Source organism: Myotis yumanensis, unplaced genomic scaffold, assembly GCF_028538775.1.
Source record: "Myotis yumanensis isolate MYYU_CA2020_CCGP unplaced genomic scaffold, mMyoYum1.0.hap1 SCAF_5, whole genome shotgun sequence".
In the NCBI taxonomy this organism is placed as follows: domain Eukaryota; kingdom Metazoa; phylum Chordata; class Mammalia; order Chiroptera; family Vespertilionidae; genus Myotis; species Myotis yumanensis.
In genome coordinates this window covers 32,496,457-32,522,129 of record NW_027223756.1, presented here as the reverse complement: position 1 = coordinate 32,522,129, position 25,673 = coordinate 32,496,457, and the positions used below count along the sequence as shown (strand labels likewise).

The following is a 25,673-nucleotide window of genomic DNA, read 5'->3' as shown; positions in this document are numbered from 1 at the left end:
AACATCAAACAAACCCCAAATGAGGAAAGTTCTGTTTACAAGAAGGGGGGCAGTGAGTTCTCAAAAAAAATGTCAGTGTCATAAAGACAAAGAAAGGTTGTGGAAAGGCTGCAGCTTAAAGGAAGCTAAAGAGACATGATGACTAAATGCAACACCTGAGTAGACTGGATTCTGTGCTGGGGAAGGAGAAGGATGCTATAAAGGTCATTATGAGGTCAAATACAATGTGAATATAGACGGCACATTAGATAACAGTATTGTCAACGTAGGTTATGAAACCAATAACTGCACTATGGTATGTAAGACAACACCCTGTTCTTAGAAAATACATGAAGTATTTAAGGGTAAAGGGCCATTTTGTATATAATTCACCCTAAAATGGTTCAGAATATAAAACTATATATGCATGCATATATAAAGAATTTCCTATTGCTTACCTTGGGGAAACCGAAAAGAAGTGCAGGTTTGGGTCTTGTTCGAAAGGCTGGGTCAAGGTTTGGCAAGTGTTTTCCCAACATTGACACCTTCTGACAAGGAGGACCTTATCAGATTCTGCCCTTCAATCTGTAAGTCCTGAAACCCACATCATACCCATAGCTGACGTGTGAAACCTTGACCCCAGGTCAGGTCACTGTTGCCTGGAGACGAACAGCCCAGACAGGTTTAGGCACGGGGACAGTGGCAGCTGCTCAGTCATTGCATGAGCATGTTTGAGGGAGAAGGGGTGGGGGGGAGGGGAGAGTGCGCAAACCATAAAATAAATGTTAACAACAGGCGAATCTGGATAGTGAATATTAAGGGTGTTCTTTATACAATTTTTTTCTTTTTTGTCTTTTTTTTCAAATTTGAAAAATTTTTTTCAAATAAAAAGTCTTTTGTTTTTTTAAACAACACTTGTTATTACATGGGGAGGAGGGAGTCCCGTGGAGTCCCAAGGCCTTCGCAGTATCAACTTGTGCCCAGAAGGCACTGGCCGCCAGTTCAGGCTCGAGTCAGTATTCAGATGATGGTCATCACCATCATAATTTTACTGCTTTCATAGTCATAAGTGGATCATACTCAAGCAATAAAAGCTAGATTGCTTGTGTAACAAACCTGGGAGAACTGGGGAGGATTTCCTTATTGCTCACTCTGGAAAGAAAAGGAAAGTTCGGGTTCTCTATCCCCAGGGCCAGTTGGAACTGTTTTCAACATCCATCCTCTGAATCAGCAGGATGTTATCAGGCACGCTCCTTCAATCAGTAACTTCAGAAAGCCACCTCATTTCCATCGCTGATTCATTAAAACTCTTACTCAGATCACTGCACTTGGACTTGAGTGGCCAGGCAAAGTTTATGTTGGGACAATTACACCTAGTTTGTCTTGTGCCAAAATATCCCCGGATGACCCCAGCCGTGTTATGGTAGATTTGGGAGAGGAAGGGGTGTCCAGTGACGTCTCAGTGGGCTTTAAAAGACCACAGTGTCTGATCTTGCTCTGAGCTCAGAGGGCCCTGTGCCCCCCAAAAGTGGCCACTAAAAGTAACTCACTTCCTGTGGGATCGGCTGTAGAAGTGAGTGGGACTCAGTCTCCTGCCCACACTGCAGTTGTCTGAACATGTGTGGCTGTGGGTGCTCGTCCCCACTCCCCACCCCACAAAAGGAAAATGCAGGATTCGTTTTTTCAAGCACATTTCCTAGGAAAATGGAAACCTCCTCCTTGACCTCACTTACTCTGGGATGCGTGAAAGGACAGGTTGCACTTTACCCCCAAATCTCCAGTTTGGACCGCGGCACCATGGAGCCGAATGTCTTGTCCTGACCTTTCCTCTAATAAAGATGGAACTATTTGGGGAACTTGGAAGTTCAACTGTATAATGAAACTGATGTTCCTCTTTGCCAGATGTGGAAAATCAGAAATGGTGCATTCTGGGAGTTAAACCCCGGTGGCAAAATAGGCGTGGTGGCAAAATAGGCAAGCTTTCTTCCTAGGCATGTCATGGTAGTTCTTTAAGATGGGAACAAGTTGAGACTAAGTCTGCTTTACCTGCATGGGGACAGGGAGGTCTCTCTGGCCATGAGTCAAAGCTGTTCTAAAGGGTCCGTAGCAGAAGAGATGAACATCAGAGATGGAGTCGGGGAGCCGGTGGAAGGATTAAATCTGAGAGCCAGAGTCACTGCTTGGTGGCTACGCATACCCATAGAAGAAGCTAGACATACAACCTGTGACCTGACCCTGGAAGTCAGACAAGAAGACAGCAGCCCTGTGCCCTGGACTTGGAGGGGCCCATGGCATTAGGGCGCACTGTCCAGCCCTCCAGCCGGCACAGCCTGCACCTGATGTGTGCCAGTCAACCTCGGTCTTAGTAATAACCTGTCGGCCATCTACTGGACCCCCACGATGTTCCTAGAACTGTGCTGAGAACTTTATAGTTACTTCCTTATTTATACTCACGAAAGGCTGTGCTCCTTTTCTTTTATGAACAAATATTTTTCAGCTTTATTGATAATTAATGTAAACATTGTGTGAGTTTAAGGTATACATTGTGATTTGATATATGTGTATAGTGGAAATGATTACCAAGTTTAGGTTAGATAACACGCCCTCACCTCACACAGTTACCATTTTGTGGGTGTGTATATGGTGGGAACTTTTAAAATCTCTCTTAGCAACTTTCAATATACAATACAGTATTGTATTCTGTATAAAGGGTACAATACTGTCTTCTTTATAAAGATAAGGAAACAAAGGCTGGAAGAGTGGCCTATCAAGGACCTAATATTTGTAAGTGGTGGGGCCAGGATTTGGAACTGGGTCCAAATCTCATGTACTTTTTAAAAAATATGCTTTTTATTGATTTTTTAGAAAAAGAGAAAGAGAGAAACACTGATCAGTTGCCTTCCATCCATGCCCCAACTTGGGATCAGACCACAACCTAGGTATGTGCCCTGACCAGGAATCAAACCCACAACCTTTTGGTGTACAGGACGAAGCTCCAACCAACTGAACCACTCGGCCAGGACTCGTGTACTTTTTTACCACAAGTACACACACGCACACACACACACATACACACGCATAATGTGCTGGATTTTCCAGTCTCTGATTCAAGAAAGAGCTTGGTGTGCCTTCTCATAGTTGATCCTAGGCATTCTACAGTCACATCTGTTAGAGAGACATAGTGATGGTTGACCAGCAGCCCCTGAACATTCTAAGGCAACTGGTACTTTATCACCTGGATAGATTGTCTCCAATCTGGCTGCTCACATTGGCAGGGCTCTCTGTTGGGATTCCAGAATCCTGGTTTGAGCTGCTAAGAAGGTCAGAGGTTTGGTAAAATCCAGTGGGCCACCTGAGAGGGAACCGTCAGTGGGCTGGGCTGGCTCTAGTGCCAGAGAATGGCCAGTCTCTTGCCCCCTGGGTCACTTGTTATCTTACCTGCCCTGTCTTTGCAGCCAGCCTCAGTTTGAAGAACAGGGCAGTGGCTCTCGGGGAGCAGCCAGCCTACCAGGGGCCTGTACATTGCATTGCAACCATCGTGCGGACGGAGGGCCTGGCGGGGCTCTACCGGGGTGCCGGTGCCATGCTGCTGAGGGACGTCCCGGGCTATTGCCTCTACTTTGTCCCCTATGTGTTCCTGACCGACTGGATCACCCCTGAGGCCTGTGCAGACCCCAGCCCCTCTGCTGTGTGGCTGGCAGGTGGTGTGGCAGGTAAGACAGCAGTGTTGATACCTGTCCCTGTGCTGGCCACCGCAGTGAGACAGTTGGGGGGCCTACCATGCCCTACTCATCCCTCATCCAACAATTCCATGTTAAATACCTACTATGTGCCAGAGAAAGGACTAGGAGTGCAGAATGGTCCTCCCTTTCTTCCATCTCCTCTCCACTGGACCTGTGGCGATGGCAAGTCCCTATTTGGGCTCATTGAACTTTCAGTCAGAAGATACATTTTGAGCACTTACTCTGTGTCAGGTGTTACTGAGCTGTTCAGAGGAAATTGGTTATTACGGTTCACCATATTTTAATATTGGCACACTATAAACCTTCCTCGTGTGGGGATCTCGTTACCTCCAGAAGGTAGGAATCAGTCTCCCCATTTTTTAGGATGAGAAAGTTCAGATTCAGAGAAATTAAGTGGCCGGCCCAAGGTCACACAGCCAGTGCAGACCTCAGCAGGGACTCCGCCTCAGAAAGATCCAAGTGCAAATCCCCACTTACTCGTTTCGTGACCATGGACCAGAACTTAACCTCCCTACTCAGAACTCACACTGCATCCCCCTGTCACGTAGGGTAGAAGTCAGTGTCCTTGCAGCGGTGTTTAAGGCCCTCTGCGACCGGGCTGCCTGTTACCCGTCTGCACTCATTCTCTGCTCCCGTGTCCGCTTGCTGGGCTCCAGCCCCACTGGTCTCTGTGCTGCGGGCTGCCCTGGCTCTTTCCCACCAAGGACCTCTGTGAGGTATATAGGCCACCAGGCACTTTGACAAGCCCCATTTTAGTCAAAAGAAGGTGTGGCAACCTGATTGGAGTGGGATTGAGAGGGTGGGATAAAGGAAATTGGAGAACCCAGCACCTGGGAGGGACTTGACTGTGCTCTACCAGGGCAGAGAGAAGAGCAGCATGGCTAAGAGGGGCGTGGGAGTCAGGAGAGAATGCTTTTATTTATTTATTTATTTATTTATTAAATGAATTGGGGTGACATTAGTTAATATTGAACATGGAGAAGGCTTTTTAAGAGGCTGATAACATGGCCTTTGCTGCAGAGAGAAGAAAAGTGTCTTTCCTCCTCATCATAATGAGCTGTGTGTGAAACTCTGCCAGCACATAACAAAGCCCAAACACCAGTGTTTTCCCTCACTCCCACCGCCCCCACCGCCCCATTGCCTGAGGCTGGCCACTCCCAGTGTGTGCTCAGGAAGCTGGCTGAGGACAAACAAAGCCCCACCTGCACTCATTTCTGGTGAGAGCAGGTGTGAGTGGCCTGGCAGGCGAACCTCCATCTGTAGTACCCTCGCCCTTGGGCTGAGGGACAGGGAGTGTGCCAGGGGGAGTGGCCTGTTATCCTGACCTGAGGCAGAAGGAAGAGAGGTGCAGAGGGCGCCCTGACACCTTGGCCACAGGGGCTGGAGGGAGGCCGGGATGAGCAGAGTTTGGGGCAGGCAAAGGCCTCTTTGGGGAGCCTCTTGGCAGCAATTACAAAACTTGCAAACCAGCTGCCCTGAACTTTGGCACAGGGTTTGTTTTTCTCTCCCCATCCAAGAATGTGCTAGTTTTTGTGTTTACACAATAACTCGGTGTTGTTTTCCCAGAGTCCCTGAAAGTCACAAAAGCGCCCAAACCTGGGCACCTGAGCATATCCAACCAGGATGAGCCAGGGCGTGAGGTCCTAAGACTTTTATTCCAAATACCTGGAAGAGATAAGAGCTTTTCAAAGACCTGCTCCTGCTTTTCTTTCCAATCCCCAGGCTGGCCAGTGCTTGTTTAGCTTCAGTGTGTTCAGGGTAGATCCTGCCTCTGGGGAGCTGTGAGCCCTCCTCCTCAGACTCAGCCTGGGCCTCCCCTGGCGCCGGGAAAGGTGCTGCAAGCACTGGTGAGCCTGTTCCTGTTTCTCCAATAAAAGCTGCTAAGAAAGGCTTCCGCCTACGAAGCTATGCGCCTGGCACTGCACTAAATGCCTCACATGCATCTGTTTATTTATCCTCATAGCAACCCCATGAAGACAGGTACTGCTGCCCCATTTTGCAGATGACAAACCAAGGCCTGCAGGGTAGGATAATTCTGTGAAGTCCCACAGCAAGTCTCAAGGGAGGCTCAGGAACAGCCCTTACGGGCCCGGCCCTGAACTTCTCCACTTCCCTCAGCAGCTGACTAAGCTTCTGAGTGGCAGGAAGCTGCAGGGCCCCCTCAAGACCCCAACCAGCCAGCCCCTGACTCCTGTTTGTCTCTCTCTTTACAGGAGCAATTTCTTGGGGGACAGCGACTCCTATGGATGTTGTGAAAAGTCGACTCCAGGCTGATGGGGTTTATTTAAACAAATACAAAGGTGTCCTGGACTGTATCTCCCAGAGTTACCAGAAGGACGGTCTTAAAGTAAGCCCACAGCAGTACTTTGAACGTTGGCACAAGTTTGTTTTTCTCCCCCCATCCAAGAATGTGCTAGTTTTTGTGTTTACACAATAACCCGGCGGGGTCAGTTCAGTTCCTAGAAGGCGGGTCACACGCTGGGGGGCATGTGAGAGTCTAGAGAAGGGAAACTGAGGTGCAGGTGGTTACCATTTATCAAGCACTCCAAGAGAAACTTGTCTCATCTGGTCCTTGCCCCGGGCTGGCGGAGGAGGTGGGTGTACACCCACATGACAGAGGTTCAAAGAGGACTAGGAACCCACCTGAGGTCAAACAGCTGCTGCGTGGCGGAACCGGGACCCAGACCCACATCTGTGTGTCACCGACGCTTGCCTTCTCATCGAGATACGCTAGAGCAGTGGTTCTCAACCTTCTGGTGCTTTAAATACAGTTCCTCATGTTCTGACCCAACCATAAAATTATTTTCATTGCTACATCATCACTGTAATGTTGCTACTGTTATGAATCATAATGTAAATATCTGATATGCAAGATGGTCTTAGGTGACCCCTGTGAAAGGGTCGTTTGACCGCCAAAGGGGTTGCAACCCACAGGTTGAGAACCGCTGGGCTAGAGGTCCTTCCATACTCATTGCTCAGCGCCTTCCCCTCCCCCCTCCAAGTGGGAAGTCCCAGAACCAGTCATCACGTCTCACAGGTTCCAGCTCCCCATCTGTCTTCAAATATTCTCTCTGCCCTTTTCTCTCTTCTCCTCTGGGACTCCCACGAAGCATATGTTGGCTGGCTTCAGAGTTTACCACAGGTCCCTTAGTCTCTGTTCACTTTTCTTCAATCTTTTTCCTTTCTGTTCCTTGGCCTCAATACTTTTCATTGTCTTAGGTTCAAGTTTGCTGATTCTTCTGTTTGTTAAAATATGCCTTTGAATCCTTTTAGTGAATTTTAAATTTCAGCTATTGTACTTTTTAGTTCCAGAATTTCTGTTTGGTTTCTGAGTTTTTTGTTTCTTTGCTGATATTTCAATTTCATTCATATATCATTTGCTTGACTTTTTCCATATCTTCCTTCAGTTCTTCAAGCATCTATAAGACAGTTGTTTTAAAGTTTTTGTCAAGTAGTTCTGCTATCAGGTCTTTTCCAGGAACAGTTTCTGCTGATTTAGTTATTTTTGAATGCCTTGTGATTTTTTTGTTGGTTAAAAACTAGACTTCTGAATCTAATAAGTAATGAGGTAACTCTGGAAATCAGTTCTTCCCTTTTCCAAAGGCGTAGTGTTTGTTGTCATTGTCTCTGTTTATTGTTTTGTTTTTCTGGTTGCTGCAGGCTGTCTCTGTGGCCAGGACCAGGTGTGAACGCAGATCCTTTCAGGTCCTTTCTGAGCCGCAGCTTTCCCTGGGCACCTTCAGTCACTTTCTGATTTTCCCCAAACATGCAGTTGGTTTTGAATGTCCTAATCTTTAAGGGGAAAAAGAGAAAAATGAAGGGGGAAAGGCATTAGCCCTTTAAGTCCCCTGGAAGTCCCTTCAATCAGAAGGGCAGGGGCTTGTATCAATGGAGGGTGGGGTTGGGTGAAACAACAATGGTACCTCTCTGACCAGAAACAGCAATCGGTGATCAGAACCAGCTTCGATATTGGGGGGGGGGGGGGGGGGGGGGGGGGGGCTGGGTCCTTATTGCCTATCCTGGCTCCCACAAGCTGTGTGCAGGTGCTCCAAGAACAGTGCACAGCTTCCTGCCCCAGGGCTTGGGTGGAGGGTGGGTAGCTGCCACCGTGCTAAGAGTTGAAATTAATCACAATTTACTGTCCAAACCTTCAGTAAACTCCAGAAGAGGCGGATTCCTGTGTTTTCTGCTCTGCCCTCTTCCTAGAATTCTCACCTCAATTATCTTTTCTTTTTTTGGCAGAAGCACAGTTTGTGATTCAACCAACGAGTACACATAAGAGAGATTCAAATGGGGATGTTCTGTTTTTATGAGATGTTTTTTGGGTGTTATCTGAAATATTAATGTCACAATTTTAAAAATGCCTGTAGAGGCAAAATATATTGCTGATATTATTTTCTCCAAAAACTATAGTGCTCAGTAAAGAAAAAAACAACACAAAAAAAAAAACATGTCCTTGAGGGCAACTAAGGCCAGATGATCAATTTTTAAATCTCAATTGCATTTGGTCCATAGTTATAGTCAGAGATAGGTGTTAAGCAAAGATAGCCATAGTCAGCTTGATTAATCACCTCATTGACTGAGGTTAATTTTTAAATTTTTTATTAGAAGGTTAAAAAAGGTTATGTATGAACATAGGATGTTTCAAAAGGTATAAGAAGATATATTGTCTAAATATCACTGTGGTTCCCAGTACTTTCTCAAAGGCAATTACTGTTATTTTGTGTGATGTAGTCCAAAAATATTCCCAGCCTGTGCATGCCTGTATATGGATATTTATGTATATTTGTATGTAAGTTTGCATATAAGTAACATAAATAACATATGGTAGCAAAAATTCCCACACAGTCCCGGAAGGTTGGGTTGTCTCACAGTCATATTCCTGGCAGTAGGAGGAACGCCTTTTCCCAGGCCTGAAGGATGGCTCCAGTCCCACTTGGCTTGGGCACTGCTTTGTGGAATACTCCCTCCAAAACACTTTTACTGCAGCTCACTGAGGGGTGTGCAAAGCCCTAAGCTGTTTCCACTTTCCCCTGGGAGAAGAACTCAGTGGTAAGAGAGAATTGGAAAGCAGTAAAATAATGATGGCAGTGTTCAATGTTAGTAGCCCTTTTCATAACTCTCTTAATGATTAGCGGTAAAGCAGCCTTCATGATGGGGGTTAGAAGTCCATGGTTCAGGGCATTACCAAGTTTTGGATCCATCTTCTGCCTGCTGTGAGGATCGCTGTGGGCCACATGGGCCATGGCTCATACTTGGAGAGCTGTCATCTGAAATAGGATGCTGGAGGAGTGACTTGGTGTCCTTGTGAAGGGATCTGGGACAGTAGGACAAGAGTGGTTAAATCTAAGGGGAGACAGAGAGGATCATTTGTAGTAGAAAGCTTCCTGAAGCACCAGGGTTGGTTGCTCTTTGGGTCTGCAATGTGGGGGGGTCCTGGAACCTTCTCTCCACTCCAGGAATCCCCCACTATCACATCACACTGGGACTCTTTCAGCTCAGAAACCATTCTTCTGGTATCGAGACCCTTCCTTCCTTCCTTCCTTCCTTCCTTCCTTCCTTCCTTCCTTCCTTCCTTCCTTCCATCCATCCATCCATTGATTCATTTAATAGATCTATAGAGCAGCGATCGGCAACCGGTGGTCCACAGACCACTGGTGGTCCGTGAGGTCCGAAAGGTTGGTGACTGCTGCTATAGAGGGTCCTCTAGGCCAAGCACAGTGCAGGTGCTGCGGATTCGGAGATGAGCCACACACACAGCCCTGCTCCCACTGCCCTTACTGGGATTATTAATGAGAGGATGGGCAGTTGGCAGGGGTGTGAGAAGTGCTGTGATAGCAGAGAGATGAGTGCACAGAAGGCAGGGGACCATAGTCCAGCACGGGGTGGCCTGGGAGGACTACTAGAGGGCACAGCCAGATTTGGGAGCATTCCAGCAGAGGCCCAGTGGTGAAGAGAGTTGGTCCCTTAGGAGGAAGGACAGGCTTTTAGACTGCCCAGAGTGACAGGTGTGAGGTGTAAGAGGCAGTCCAGGGAAAGAGCAGGAACAGAGGGTGTGGGCCCTGACCGGCCAGGGAAGGGTGTGCACTTGACCTTGGGCAGTGGGGAGCCATTGAGGCTTCATGAGGAACAACTCAGCCTGGTGTTTTTTGTGTTCTGAGAGCTGTAGTAAAAGCCAGAAGGTGTGCGTTTTGTTAGCCACCTTTCAGCCTCGCAGAGCAGAGGCAGAGTGGCTGCAGCTGTTGGAGGGAGGAGTGTCTGTCTGTCTGTCTGTCTGTCTGTCTGTCTGAAGTGGCCTAGGGCTCCTGCAGGGCCCAGTGCTGTGGGACAGGAGGATCTGCCTGGCCTGCCTTGCAGGGGAGCCTCTGGGGCACCTTGCATGGAATTTTCCTCCAGAGCCTGACCCGGTTCCTGGCTGTTATTCAGTCACTCTGGGTGAGCCTGTGGAATTCCAGAAAGGTTAGACATGAGAAAGGAGAGCTAATGTCGCGAGGATCCCACTTGCCCGCTACCTGAATTGCTCCGGGGTTTGGAGGAGCCACCTGCTCACTTCTTGGATCCTGTCCATCAGCTCCCTTCCTCAAGGCCTAGGCTTCCCAAGTCCACCGCCCTCTCTCCCCTTCCCATCCAGCTGCGTCTCCCAGGCTGCCACAGAGTGGCAAGACGCAGGCACCGCTCCTGAAGGAAGGTCCCCTGACGTCCTGTCAGTGGCCTGCACCTAACCTGCCACCACAGTGCCCGACTACTAAGCAAGCAGGGAATGCAAAGGGCTGGATTTCCACTTTCTTAAAATTACAATACCAGCCCTAATTCATAAACGTAGTAAATCATACAGGAGCCAGGTGACAGAGTTGCATCTTATGCCTGACAGTTACCGGGTCATCTATGCTTGGATAGGAATTTGCCTTTAGATGTTTTGTCCAGGGAGGACGTTTAAGGACAGTTCCTCTCCACCCCACTGCTCACCAAAGCCCTTATCTATTCTCACCACGTTCTACATGATGTTGTCATTATTCCTGAGTGGGGCTTGGCTCCTTTAGTAGGTTATAAACTTTCCGAGGGCTGGAACTAGGTCACATCGATTAGTGTCTTCTTGCACCAGGCAAGAGGATTCAGGGAGGAAGGAAAGCATCTTATCGTATTCCCTGGGATGGAAGGCAAACATAGTCTTCTTGTATTAAGGTCAAGGCTAGCAGCTCATCGACAGGCCACCACCCCGAGGCACTCACACTAATGATCGAGGTTGGGTGCCACTCTGTCCAAAGCGATGCCTTTAGGTAACAAGGATGGTGATGTGCTAGTCAACACTGTGTCCGTGCTCCACAGCGTCATCTCATTTATTCCCTCAACAGCTGTATCAGGTCAATGGCATGATCACCCCCGTTTTACAGTTGGAAATTTTGAGATTCCAGAGGCTGCCACTTGCCCAAATAGCACAGCTACTAAATGGCACAGCTGTGCCTCAACTCTGTGTCTGCCCTCTTCACACGGCCAGAGTTCTCCCCACTGGTCCCTGGGCATGTCCCAGGAAGCACCTGTCACTGTATTGGTTGGGGCTGGTGCTCTGTCCACCACTGCAAAGAGGAGGGGGGAGTTCTGACTTCTAGATTCCTGAAAATCATGTGTGCACATGCACGTGTGTGCCTGTGTGTATGTGTGTGCCCACAAGAGAGAGCAGCGATTAAGCAAGGAGATGTGGGTGTTCACAGGACTCAACAGTTTTGTCACAGTGCATGTGGGCCAGGCCTGGCAGGAGAAGTGCCATCCGGCATGACCTGGGTCAGGGCAGGGCATGGCTGGGCATCCCAGGCAGCCTTTGCCTGCACAGGTCCTTCCGGCTCTGCAGGGCCCAGCCTGAGACGGGCCTGAGCGGGCATCACCACCAGCCCTCTCCCTGCCCTCCGGTGTGGCCCTGCAGAGGCGCGGTCAGTCCCCTGTGATAATGCCGTCCCCTGTCACAGGTGTTTTTCAGAGGCATCACGGTGAATGCTGTGCGGGGCTTCCCCATGAGCGCAGCCATGTTCCTGGGGTACGAGCTCTCGCTGCGGGCCATCAGAGGGAACTACCCGGTGACCAGCCCCTGAGTGCCAGGTCAGTCGCACCTCCCAGAGCTTGAAACCCTCTTCTTAGCCATGAGAATGTCTCCCGGCATTGGTTTCCTATCTAATCTGTGTTGATCCTGGGGCTCGGATCGCCACCCTTCTTGTCATTGAAAGCCCTTCTCAAATACCTGCCTGTGACTGGTGGTGAGCTGGGTGGGCACACCACTGACCTCTGTATGGAAGCGCACATATCTGTTTTCCCACTCAGCAGATCCATGGCCCTTGGAGAGAGGTTTCACTGTACAAGTTAATGACCCAGGCTCAGAAGTGAGGACTCAAACCAGGGTACCCACCCCTGTCACACAGGCACCATCTTCCCACCTTCCAACTGAGCTAAGTGCCTGAGTCTGAGAGCCACCACCAGGCTCCCAGAACTCTAGGGAACAGCCTCTGCCCCATTTCCTCCCCCACACCCTGTCCTTCTCCCTTCCTCATCGCAGAAAGATCACTGGCTCAAAGCATCTATAAACAGAAATCTGAGTAAGAGACTCCCTTGCACAAATGCCTTCAGTGGCTCCCCATTACCCACTAGGTAAAGCATCAGTCCTTAACCACCTCATCCTCGCCACCATCCTGAGTATACCATCCTCACTCTCATTTCTGTGACTTTGCAATGCTGCCCCTGCCTGGCAGGCTGCCCCCAAGCTGTTTTCACACCTTTCCCATTGTCCTTGGCTTCACACCTTTCCCATTGTCCTTGGCTTCCTCAACTCTTTGTCATCCAGGCCTTGGTCTCAAAGTCTCCTCCTCCAGGAAGCCTGCCCTGATGCCTCAGCCAGGCGTTGTGCCTGCTGTAGGCTCCCCCACACAACCCCTGCTCAGCCCCTACCACATCCCCCTGCATGTAACTGCCTGATGATTTGCCTCACTCCCAGCCAGCGTGGAAGTCCCAGGAGAACTATGACTATTATTTCACCTCGATGGCCTGTGCCTCCTCACAGAGCTTGACACATGAATGGCCACTCATAAATATCACCAAGTGGCTGGATGATCAACTTCCATATCTTCTCAGTTCTTTCTCTTCTTTTCCTCTCTTGTTTCTTCTCCCCTGCCCCAAACCGGTCCCTTGCAGAGCTCAGAGACAAAATGGAGGAAGTCGCTGAATTTTCTAGTTACCCAGAAACCAATGTGCGTCGGCTGTGGTGACTGCACATTCTCTCAGGAAGGATGGTCTTCATCAGGAAGGTCTTAGCAAACCTCCCTGCACCCTCCCCTGAGGAAGCTGAGCCCTGGGGGACGCCTGGACAGGCCAGGGGGAGGGCAGGGCAGAGTAAGAGCTGGCTAGAGTAAGCCAGGGATAGCCCGAGACACGGCTTTAAAGCAAATGCTTTTAGCTCTTTAAAGCACCCACATTCACAGCTTCCCTGGCTTTCTGCCCTCTCTTATAAAAGGCAGAGGGAAGCAATGCATTTTGCATAATTAAACATCTTGGGTGACAAGTTACTGTACTAGGGTTATGTCCAAGGCAGGGAAGGGAGGCCTGGTTCTTAAAGCTGTGCTCAGATATTAGCCATTCCCCCCTTTAAAAAAAATTTATAATAAAATCAATGCATTTTATTCTAGAAAACTAGGGGGAAAAGAAGTAAACTGAAAGAACAGCAACAAAAACCCTATAATTCCAAGACCTTTCTATTATTTTCTAAGTGTTTTTTATGTGTTCCCCCAAAAAGGGATCCTACTTCCCACAATGTTTTATAATCTCTCCTGTTTAATAGTCCAGGACCGTTTTCCCATGTCCTTAAATCTTCAGCCGCAAGGTGGTTTAATGCCAAGGCCTGGCCGCTCCCAGAGTGGCTGGACGCTTGCCGGAGCTGTCGCCATCTGTCACTTGTGACCACCCTGGTGACTGGCTACTTCAGGAGGAAGGAAGAAGTTTCTAGCATGCCAAACCCTGATTGTTTTAGACTTGGCCATTCAGGACAGTGACCCCCCCCCCCCCCCCCCCCCCACACACACACACACACACACCCTGACTGGAAGCGTTTCTTCCTGAAAGTGCTCTGACCATACAAGGGTACAGATGTCAGCTGGGGTGGGAGGAGGCTGGTGCGCCCAGCAGGAATTGGGGAGGGGGTTCCCAGTGACTTTTCTGGAGCCTTATCTTAAACAAGCCTCCTGCTCTGACCCAAGAACACCAAGGCCCTCTAACAGATCTTGGATTTGAACTTACCCTCCTGCTCTGAGATCTCGGGCCAGTCATGGTTCAGGCCAGGGTAGTTATCCACGCTTTGACCACATGGAAACCAGTGCCTCCGTCATGGTCTAAACCAGCCGTGGGCAAACTACGGCCCGCGGGCCGAATCCGGCCCGTTTGAAATGAATAAAACTAAAAAAACAAACAAAAAAAAGACTGTACCCTTTTATGTAATGATGTTTACTTTGAATTTATATTAGTTCACACAAACACTCCATCCATGCTTTTGTTCCGGCCCTCCGGTCCAGTTTAAGAACCCATTGTGGCCCTCGAGTCAAAAAGTTTGCCCACCCCTGGTAAACTGAGGACAGTGAGATGATGTCATTAGAGAACTAGGGAAGTGGTAGGATGGTGACGATCTCAAAAGTGCCGCGTGCAGGCAGTGGGAATCCCTGGAATGGTCTTCAAGTGCCTGCAGGACACAGCCAGCTCCAGTCAGCTCCAGCCTCCATCTAACAACCAGACACAGAGCGCTCCCCGGCTCCCACACTTCCTTTTCACCCACCTGCTCAGGTAGTTCTCTCCAGGTCAACACAAGAGTGACCCACGGACTGTTTGTACCCAAGTGAATGCGGCACAAGGTGGTCGTTTCATGGTGTGGCTTTATCTGTTCGTACGGAGAAACCTGAGTCAGACTACACGAGGGAGATGACCTTTGGTGATAGAAAGGGGGCCCAGCCACTGGTCAGCGGTCAGTTCTTGGGCTTGTCTGAGGCCTGTGGATCCAGGGCACCACTCCTACCTGTCCACCTGGATCCCCCACATCCAGAACCTTCCAGAAATAATGCTGTTCTGCCCCTGCCATGACTTTCGTGCTCCAAACCTCATTGGTCTACTTTCGATGTCAGGAAATTCATTTTCAAGGGAAGTAGATACAGTCTCCCTCCCACCCATTTTTTTGAAAATATGCAAATATAGTGGAACTTTGGTTCTCAAACTTGATTCATTCTGGAAGGCTGTTTGAAAACTGAATCTCCCCCCCCCCCCACTAGAAATCATGTAAATTGAATTAATTCATTCCAGACCCCCAAATAATTCCGTTTTGCTAGTAATCTTCCTTTCTTTAACAATTTTATTTTATTGTTGACAGTATTACAGATGTCTCCCAATTTTTCTCCCCTTAACCCCCCTCCCAGCCCCTACCCCACCCCAGACCTTCACCACACTATTGTCTGTGCTCATTGGTTATGCATATATGTATATGAGTCCTTTAGTTAATCTCTTCCTGTCTCCTCCTGCCCTTTCTCAACCCTGTCCCCCCCCCCCCCCCACAAGGTATGTCAGTCTGTTCTATACCTCCATGTTTCTGGATCTATTTTGTTCATCAGTTTATTATGTTCATTAGATTTCACTTATAGGTGAGATCATGTCTTTCTCTGACTAGCTTATTTCACTTATCATAATACTCTCAATATATAATACTTATATACAGTACATGCCTAATGTACTGTTTAATCTATAAACACTTTAAAACAAAAAGGACATGAAATGTAAATGAAAATGTAACAAAAAGGAAATGAAATGTACAGTAAAAAATGAAAATTTAATAATTAATAATAAGCAGCAATAAGAACAAAAACACACAAATATTCACAGCACAATTTCCTGAGATGTTATCAACATGCACTTTAGCAATAAACTGACTCATACTCACGCATTCTCTCCTTTGTTAGTCGCCTGAGAAATGTTTGACTGATCATACAGGTATCAGCATGAAAAGGCTGTCAGGTTGAGAAGCGAACTGTTGAAGATGGGAGATGTTCGTTCGAGAACCGAGGTTTGACTGTAACCTAGACAACCTCATAGCCTTCCACCAGCCTGTTCTCATGGTGATACTTTGCCAATTGTTGCTTCACCCAAGCAGCTCTAAGTGGGTTGTTTGACTGCTAGATCTTGCTGACTGATTGTATGAAAGCCTTACCTTTCCTTCTATTTCCTCAGGGCCAGGGCTGGCGTCATGGACCAGGGCCCCACCCATTCCCTGCAGGGCGAGGCCTCTCCAGAACCTGCTCACCTCCGAACCCCTTCTTTTGGATCGCAAGCACTCTGCTCCTCTCCTCCCAGCTGGACCATTGATAAACCGCCACCTATTTTTTATCTGCAGTGGCACCGGGTAAAAAGTGGGGCGAAGTAGACCTGCTTCCCACGACTGCTGTAAACTCACTGGGAATTCGCAGAGGAGCTGGAGTTGTCTCTAAGTTTCCAAATAAAAACAATGAAAACTTCTTCAGGTCATTTCTGTATGGGATGCTTCTGCCTGGCTTCCAAGAGACACAGGCCACCCTCACTCTTCCCTCTGTTTAGACCCCTGTAGATGTCACCAGAGAAGAGGCCATTCCACGCAGGTGAGAAGTCTCTCTTCCCTTTTCCCAGCTGCCTAAGGTGGGCAGGGAGGGCGCGGCGGGTGAACGGGCAATGGAGTGAGAGGAAGCCCTGTAGGCGCTCTATCCCCCCCGCGGCCAGCGGTCCGTGCTGGTCACGCTCCAGAGGCGGGGGCGCTGAGTGCGGGTAGGGTGGGCGTTCTCTGGGCCTTATTTTCACATGGAGAACAAAATGAAGCAAAATAAAATACTTTGTCCACCGCCCGGTTTCCAGAATGATGTCATGATTCTACATTGTGTTTCTCACTCGAGCCATGTGGGGAGGCCATTGCTCGTGTCCGTGATGTCACTCCCACTCTTCGTGCCTACAACAGGCATCTTTAATCAGGCAGGGAGCCTCTCCTGTGGAGCTGGATGGAGCTTCAGAGTCCTCCTCAACACAGTGCCTTGAGCAGCCACCACCAGCCAGCCGGTCAGAAGTGACATACAAAGGAATCTAGTTGCCATTCCTGGCTTAAAACCTGGTGGTGAAAATATCCTTAGATTTCTTTTCTCTCTCCCGGCCCCCTGTGATTTCCCCAACCCCTTCCACTGCCCTTGAGTGACTCAGAGCATGTTTCTGGAAATTCCCTGCCCTACCAGACCCAGCACCAAGGCACAGCGCTGCAAAGGCATAAAGAAGTTGAAAGTGTTCAGCCTCATTGTTTATCCTGATGCTCTAGCAAAGGGTTCCCTCCTTGAAACAAACCCTCAGTGTGCCCTCCTTGGTCTTTCTGCTTCACAGCCCCTGGCAATGGCGGGTCCCTCAGGCAGATCTGCAGGCTGCAGTCCAACTCTCCATCCCTCCACCGGTCATCAAGCATTTGTTGAGCACCTACTGCGTGCAGACTCTGTCGTTTGTGTCGGGGACAGCAGCACTTCCATTCTGGTGTATGGTTCTACTGACAGGACAGGTGGGCCTGCCCACCCAGCATCACTGGCCCTGGGCAGGCACTGTGGACACTGGTGAAGAGATGTCCACTGTCATCTAGTCCCTTCCCAGTGACCCTGAGGTCTTTTCTCTAACGCGGTCTAAAGTGTGTTTTTACTAGTAAGTCGGCCTCAACGAGACCGTTTCCCGGTGTCAGTCCCGGTTGCCCAGTTTGTTTGGAAGTGGTGGTGTGTTCACAAGGCCAGCAGAGGGCGTCTGCTGGATGCGCTGATAAGGCTGAGATCCAAGGAACAACCTTCTTCAGGTGTCAGAATCCTTCGCAGTTCCTCTTGGTGTTCTCTGATCTGCTCTATGAGAGGAGGAGGTAAACAGAAAGAGGCCTTGCTGACCAAGTTCACAGGCGGAGAAACGGAGGCTCCAATGTACTTCCAGTTCCATTTGATAGTCTTGAGGCCACTCTGCTCCCTGCTGTCCAGCCCATGGAACATCATTTCATAGTGGGAAAGAGAAAGTTGTTGGGACACCTGTGTAATGTACAGAGTCCTGAACTGTCAGTGAAGGCCTTTGGCAATCCCCATCAGAGCTGCTCTTCCAGACTCACCTCTTATTGCTCTGTCCCAGGTTCCCCGTACTTCCAACCATTTTCCCATCCCATCCAATACCAGGCACGTGTGAGCATTTAAATGTTTTTTGAAGGAATGATTGAGTATCCAACAAACCCACGGGACCAGCTCCTGTCTGACCACCACCTTCCAGGCTGTCCTACTTCTGCTTTTCTTTAGCCTGAACACCCTGACCTCCATGAACAGGGAGCATTTCTGGTATCGGAGAAAAAAGTAACAATTACCATTACCTTTGTGAACCCTGAGGTGGGCGGGGAAGACGTCTACTAAGAAGGGCTCCTGGTGACGAACTGGGCTCATATTTAAAAACAAACAAAAAACAGAGCGTAGCAGCCATTCCTGCATGGAGCCTCTCACACAAACTGCACTTCACAGAGAAGCCTGTGCTGAACTGCCGGCCTGCACTGTGTTTCTGCCATCTGAGCCAGCCCTTATAAAGGTTTCCTGAAATTCTATTTCAACCAGTAGGATTGAGGCTTTCCCAACCCAATCAGAGCTGCACAGCTGTGACCAATCAGAGTGGCTATTTTAACCAATCAGGACAGTGCCTTTTGGGCCAATCAAACTGCAAGGATTTGGAGCCATCATTTGCATGAAATGGACCAATCAGGGACCATGGGCAGGGATTTCTGTCTACATAAGAATGAAGCTGGGGCCCTGGCTGGGTGGCTCAGTTGGTGGGAGCATTGTTCCCCATACATCATGGTTGTGGGTTCCATCCCCAGCCAGGGCACATACAAGAATCAACCAATGAATGTATAAATAAGTGGAACAAAAAATTGATGTTTCTCTCTCTCTCTCTCAAAAAAAAAAAAAAAAAAAAAAAAGGAATGAAGCTTCATCTCCCTGGCTGAGCTGAAACACCAAAGCTTTGCCAGAGCAGAGTGAAGCCGGCCAGCATGGGCAGAGCAGAGCTGTCTAGCTGGAGAGGGGCCTGGCCCCAGGACCCCTGGCCCCAGAGCGGTTCTACAGCTGTGCTGTTTTCACAGCCGGGCTGCATCGCCATTCAGCTGTTCCACAGCCGCGTTTGCACTGAGTAAAGTTTCCTTCTTCACTGCATCCCCAAAGGGGATTCTTGTTGGCATTGAATTGGTGCCAACAAGCATCCGTTGGCACTCGGTAACAGCAGTTCTCAACAGCAGTCCCATTCATTCTTCAAAATTATAGAGAACTTTTGTTTATGCAGATTGTAACATTTACCAGAAATTAAAAGATCATTTTAAAAATATTTATATAAAGCGTAACAACCCTATTACATGTTAAAATAATAACATTTTTATGAAAATAGCTATGTTTCCCCAAAAAATAAATAATGAAAGAGTTGCACTGTTACATTTTTGCAAATCTCCCTAACTTCTGGCTTAACTAGAGGACAGGCGGATCCCCATACGCTTCTGCTTTCAATCTGTTGTGATGCCAGTTGCCGCGTAGCCTGTGGAAAGCTCCATTGCACACTCGTGGGAAAATGAGAGTGAAAAGGGCAGATGCCATCTTATGTTATACTTGGTATGAAAATTGTTTTGACCCCAGGGCCCCTTTGAGGGGCTGCTCCACACACAAAAAATCTGTCACCAAAGGCTTTCCTGGCTGGTATGCTGCAGAATCACCACTTGGTGGCAGCAGAGGTCAACTAAATCCTGCACAGGCATAGGCTTCGGGTGGCTGGTGACCCTGGCCTCGGTGAGGAGAGCGTCTGGGCCCTGTAACTACGCTTCCTGTGTTTTGGGTCTCCTGCCTCCCTTGTTGTCCTTTCACTTCTCTGTGGAACGAACCTCAGACTAGGGCAGTGATGGCGAACCTTTTGAGCTCGGCGTGTCAGCATTTTGAAAAACCCTAACTTAACTCTGGTGCCGTGTCACATATAGAAAATTTTTGATATTTGCAACCATAGTAAAACAAAGACTTATATTTTTGATATTTATTTTACATATTTAAATGCCATTTAACAAAGAAAAATCAACCAAAAAAAATGAGTTCGCGTGTCAGAGGTGTCATAGGTTCGCCATCACTGGACTAGGGAGACCTCTGCTTTGGGTTCTAGTTCCAGGTCTGTCATCAGCTGGCTGGGTGCCCTTGGCAAGCTTTTGCCTCTGCTGCGCCTCAGTTTCCTCATCTGTAAAATGGCCACACAGAGTATCCCTACTTACCTTCCAGGGCTTCCATAAGAATCAAGTGCAAACGTGGTTTTCTAAACTGTAAAATGCAAAACATAGGGGTTAGAGACGGTCGGGGAGGGGTGGGTCCCTGGGATTTTTCTTGGCCCGCCTTCTTCTCTGTGCATCTGGGGTGCTTGCATTTTCAGGGGGCCACACAGGATGACTGTGGCGGTGCTTCCTGGGCCTTGTCTATTGATGTTCTTGGTGAACGGAGACGCAGAGATGAGTCGGACGACAGGATACGGAGAAGCAGAGGGCTACCGCTCGCTCAGGCGAATAGCAAAGATCCTCTGATCCCTTCTGGCTTTTATTGGGGGTGAGCACAGCAAATAACAATGGAGTACAGCAAGTAACAATGATTAACAATGGGGTACAGGAAGTGACAATGATTAACAAACATGCTTTATGAAATCATCAGAGCTAAGTTATACATGACACTATTAATTTCCTATATTATATAAAGATTCTTTCCACCTGCAGCAGTGCACCCTCCCCTGAACTTTCTATGCCCTCATGGACTATTCATCACGTCAAGGAAAGTTCTGTCTCGGAACAATAAGTCTCGCGTGCAAGACTTTGTTCTGACGCGGCCTGTTTGCAGGCTCACGCCTTCTCCCGGCAGAGCGTCCTCTTCTAGTTAACTTCTTTCCACTTTACCGCAACACTTGTCTCTGCAGGTGAAACCCCGAGAGCTCCAGATGCCTGTCTCCTAGGCCTTTGGACCGATATCTGAAGATCTGATATGTGTACTTGGGGAGGGGTGGTTGCAGATGCTGATATGGCCCTTCTGTGCCCAGGGTGTCTGACGAGTCATTGATTCTCGTCCTTCAGGGTTCTGGCCCCTCTCTCAGACTGACATCAGAGAAATTTCCAGGTAACATTCTGTCCAGCAGAGGAGTTCAGCCCATAAGCACCTCAGATCCAGAAAAGCCATCCACAGGATCACTGCTCCCCCCACCCCCGCACCCTCCCCGCTGATGAATGTGGGGAGGGGCCAGTATTCTCTGGGCTCAGTCACCCCTGCCAGTCACAGACCCACCCTAGTGCCCTGACTCTCTGCTTCCCAGCAGCGAAGGCCAGTCTCCCCCCCCACACACCTGCAGACTGAGGATGCTGCTGTGTTCGCTGTTGTGCTGAGGTTGGCACCTGGCGCTCCCTGCAGGCTTCGTTGGTATTTGCTGAGTGACTCACCACAGCTTCAGGTGTGTACAAAATAAATGAACTTTAACTGAATTTAGTTTTTTTCAAGCATCCATTCTACCTCATGGCATAAAAAGTAATTTTGCCATTTCAGGGTAAAATTCCGAAATTACAGGTTAAATGCAGTCAGTTCGGGATTTTCTCCTTCTCCCTGTCCTGAGAGTGACTTTAGTTCAGTGGTTCTCAACCTGTGGGTCGCGACCCCTTTGGGGGCCGAACGACCCTTTCACAGGGGTCACCTAAGACCATCGGAAAACACATATATATTTACATATTGTTTTTGTGATTAATCACTATGCTTTAATTATGTTCAATTTGTAACAATGAAAATACATCCTGCATATCAGATATTTACATTACGATTCATAACAGTAGCAAAATTATAGTTATGAAGTAGCAACGAAAATAATTTTATGGTTGGGGGTCACCACAACATGAGGAACTGTATTAAAGGGTCATGGCATTAGGAGGGTTGAGAACCACTGCTTTAGTTAGATTTGGGGGTTTGGGGTATAGGAGAAGCTTCTGTCTCTTGGGAGATACATCACCGTACCTGGCATCCCCCCCTCTCTAGTCCTAAGTCCTGGTCTTTCCTCCATGTGGCTTCTGTGGAAGCGACTTCATTCCCATTTGGCTGGCCACATGGCCCATGTGTGCCATATCTGCCAACCCAGGCCTCTCCGCTGCGCTCCATGGCATGTCCATGCCCCTCTCTGGTCAGAGTATTTGATTAGACATTTCTCTCAGGAAGAAATATAAGTGGCCAATGAGCACACGCAAAGATGCATCAAAAGATGCAACACTAGTTATTAGGAAAATACACTAAATTCACAGCCAGATAATCGGACTGGGATGGCTACGATAAACACGATGGATAATAAGTGTTGCTAAGGCTGTGGAGAAGTTGGAAACCTCATGCATTGCTGGTGGAAATGTAAAATGGTATAGCCACTTTGGAAAACAGTTTGGCAGTTCCTCAAAAAGTTAAGGTAGCATTACCATGTGACCCAGCAACTCCACTCTTAGATGTAAACCCATGAGAAGTGAAAACATATGTCTTCACAAAACCTTTACAAGAATGTTCATAGCAGCACTATTCAGAATGGCGAAAAGGCAGAATCAACCCAAATGCCTATATAGGCCACAACAAGAATGACATTTCAAAGCACCATGCTGAGTGAAAGAAGCCAGCCACACAGAAAAACGCATATTGCGTGATTCCATTTATAGGAAAAATCCAGAAGAGGCACATTGATGGAGACAGAAAGTAGATTACTGGTTGACTAGGCCGGAGGAAGGGGGCATAGGGAATGGCTGCTGGTCTGTACAGGGTTTCTCCTAGGGGTGATGACATCTTCTCAAATTAGGTTGTGGTGTTGGTTGCCCAACCCTGTGACTATAGTAAAAGCCATTGAATTCGCCACTTTAAATGGGCGAATGGTCTTTGCATTTCTGCTGAGGGCTCCCTTTCCAGAGGAAGAGCGGTGTCTGGGTCTGGGTGGGGAAGGAATCACAGGGTTGAGCCTTTACAATAACATCCCGTTTCACACTGGATGGATGGGAAGATAGAGAAACAGGTGCATGTGGACTGGTCAGCGGCAAGGCCGGCCGCATCGGGGTGGGGCTTCGGCCCGCAGTGGTGTGGCCTGGTCAGGAATTTCCCCTGGAAACAACTTAGCCTGTGTCCTAGCAACATGGATGGGGCAGCTGCAAGCCCCTGCTGGTCAGATTTAGGAGTTGGCTCTAGAGTCTGGTACCTAAGTTAGGACCTTGGCTTCACCGCTTGTAAGCCGTTTGCCCCAGGCAAGTTATTAGTATGTAACCTGTCTGGACCTCGGTTTCCTCATTTGTGCACTGGGAATAATGATATGAAATAATTCTGTATCAACTATACATTCCGCAAAGCATGCTGAGCGCAGTGCCTGGTACCAGTAAACAGTAAGGGTGAGTTCTCTTCTAGAGAAATCTCAACCCTCAGGGCACAGGGAGGAGGGGAGTCACCTCACGCAGACCCAGGAGCAGAGAAGGCGGCTTGAAGGCTGCGGCAGGGGTGGGTCCTGCGGGTTTTACAGCTTTTGCAGAAAAGCTGAGGGAAACCACCAAGCCCTGCTGGGGATGAATCTGTGGCGTGGGTTGCAGCTCATCTCTTTGCCCACCTCTGCGGCAGCGATTGCGTTCCCAGGTTTGTTCTGAGCCCAATCGCCAGCATCTGCCCCTGCCGTGATCTCAGCGTGGGTGCGCTTGCAGAGGGGGGAAGCCGGCACTGCGGCCTGTAAACCACATTGTGTAACGGACACAGCTGCGTCTGGGACAGTCATTCAGAAAACCCAGGAGGAGGAGAGGAGAGGAGAAGGCCCTGCAGCGCGGCCCGGACCCCACGTGGCGGGCCATCCGGTAGCCGCTGAAGCCTGTGTCGCTCCCGGGGACGCCCAGCCCAGGTAAGCCGGGGAGAGCCCTCTGTGAGGGGGCAGAGCCGGACGGAGAAGGGCCCTCAGCCCTCAGCACCATTCTGAGTCCAAACAGCTCCCAGAGCCCAGCGTTTGTGGAGGCTCATTTGGCTGCCAAACCTGATCACCTCATGTGGTGGCTCCTGTGTTTGCTGCAGAATATTAAGGCTTTAATGACGGAATCCTGCCCCGGCCCTGCCCTGGGTGTTATGTAACATGTGACGTGTGCACTGTGTATTTCCTTCCTAAACCGCTAAACGGACTGCCGGCTGAAGACTACCTGGGCCCCAGGTTTTCGGTTATGGGTGTGTGGGCTCCTACTATTTTAAATCTCTTTTACCCTCTGCAGTCAGTGAACACAACATGGTCAGCTGGTATTCACTGAATAAGAGCAGAAGGGAAATGCAAGGGTTTTGCATCAGAGACAGCTGGGGCCGAGTCCTGTCTAACTCTCACCAGCTGGGCCCAGGGAATCATTCCGCCTTTCTGAGCCTCTGTTTCCCGCTCTGTCACACAGGAAACTTCACACCCACCCCGTGGCCACTGGGGGACTGAGTGAGAGGAGGCATTCGTAGGGTAAGTGCTTAGTAGTACATGCCAATATTAATGAATAACAATAAATGTGTAGTTTGATAGGTCATTTTCTCAGTGTGTCCGTGGGAATCCACAACCAAGCTAGGGAGACAGGCAGGACAGCCCTCTGGGTACTGCGTGCAGGGGTCACTGTGCGTGAAGAGGGAGGGCGCTGAGGACATAGTGCTCAGAGTCTCAGAGAAGAAACCATATAGCAGATGCTGGGAGAGGCTAGTCAACACAAATTCTCACACCCAGGAAACCGTGCTGGAGCTTGCGTCCCACCCCCACTCCCCCACCACTGCCACACCACGTTTTCACTTCTCGAGAGAAGCAGGTGGATCAACAAACTGTGACGGTTGTCTATTTGTCTTAAGGTCTGTGTCCCCTGCAAAATGCTTGGTGGCCTTTAGCGCTGAGGGAGGACGAAGGCTAACCCAGTGGTGCCTCTAGAAATCCTTTGATACACACACCCCTGCAAACTAATTGCTGAGAAATTTATCTTTCAGTCCAAACTAAGATTTAAAAAAGTATGATTGAGTATCATCATGGACCCACAATTTCTGCCCCCAAGAAGATAACAAAACACTCCCCTGACATGGGCCTCCTTTGCTAAAACTCCTCCTCCTCTTTCTCCTCTGTGGGAGGGGCTGGGCTGCAGGAGAGGGTGGGGGGCGCACTTGTGCCTGCCCCCTCGCTAAAGGAGCTGCATAGCCCCAGGGACCCGGCCACAGAGATCAGAGAACCTCACTTTGGCCAAGGGCTGTTTGCAGTGCAGGTCACATGGGATGTTGTTGAGGTTGTAGTTGATCGAAAATAAAAGCTGAGCAAAGCCCTTGGAGAAATTCTGTCTCCTGATGCTCTAAACTTCCCATATCATTGTGGTCAGAAGTACCCAAGAAGTCTAGCCCACTAGGCAGGGGAAGCACTTCTATTTCTGACTGTACCCAGAAAAACAGTCCCCATCCTAGGTGCCTCTAAGCTCTCCCCAAGCTTGAAGCCTTCGGGCTGCAGGGGAGGGGGCCATTCTGATGGTCATACCACCCCAATTCCTCTGCATCCAGCCAGGCACTGCCCTGGCTGTAGGGATCCCAGGGTTCCTCTGGTTTGTGTTCTGACCCAGGGCCTGCTCTACAACTTACTCCTGGCTCGGCCCCAACACTTTCTGTGCATAAACATGCCCACATTCTTGAGTGCTCTCCCCGCTTCTGGGCTTGCCAAACTGCTGCCTTCTCCCACCATTAGTCTCTCAGGGCCCCAAACTCTTGGCGATGCCTGAACCTGCCTCCCCCAGCACCCACAGCTGGGGCGCCTCAGACATGCCCTTGTCCCCCAGTAGCAGCCCTCAGCTCCCCCGACAGCCTCAGCCCCCGGCAGCCATTCAGCCCTTGGGCAGAGCTTGTT

General features: G+C 49.2%; 1 protein-coding gene across 4 annotated transcripts in view; it reads left to right on the top strand.

Annotated features, from left to right (window-relative positions):
• Positions 1-16,240, top strand: part of SLC25A48 (solute carrier family 25 member 48) — a 39,832-nt gene extending 23,592 nt beyond the window's left edge. For 2 of the 4 annotated variants that reach the window (XM_070414952.1, XM_070414953.1), the window contains 4 exons: positions 3,435-3,692; positions 5,936-6,069; positions 11,695-11,813; positions 15,960-16,240. In XM_070414952.1, the coding sequence (XP_070271053.1) occupies positions 3,435-3,692; positions 5,936-6,069; positions 11,695-11,813; positions 15,960-16,152 (704 nt within the window). In that variant the 3' untranslated portion in view covers positions 16,153-16,240. Of the gene's footprint in view, positions 1-3,434; positions 3,693-5,935; positions 6,070-11,683; positions 11,814-15,959 lie in introns of all 4 variants that reach the window. The other 2 variants (XM_070414955.1, XM_070414956.1) reach the window with 2 other exon arrangements.
• Positions 16,241-25,673: the final 9,433 nt, after the last annotated feature.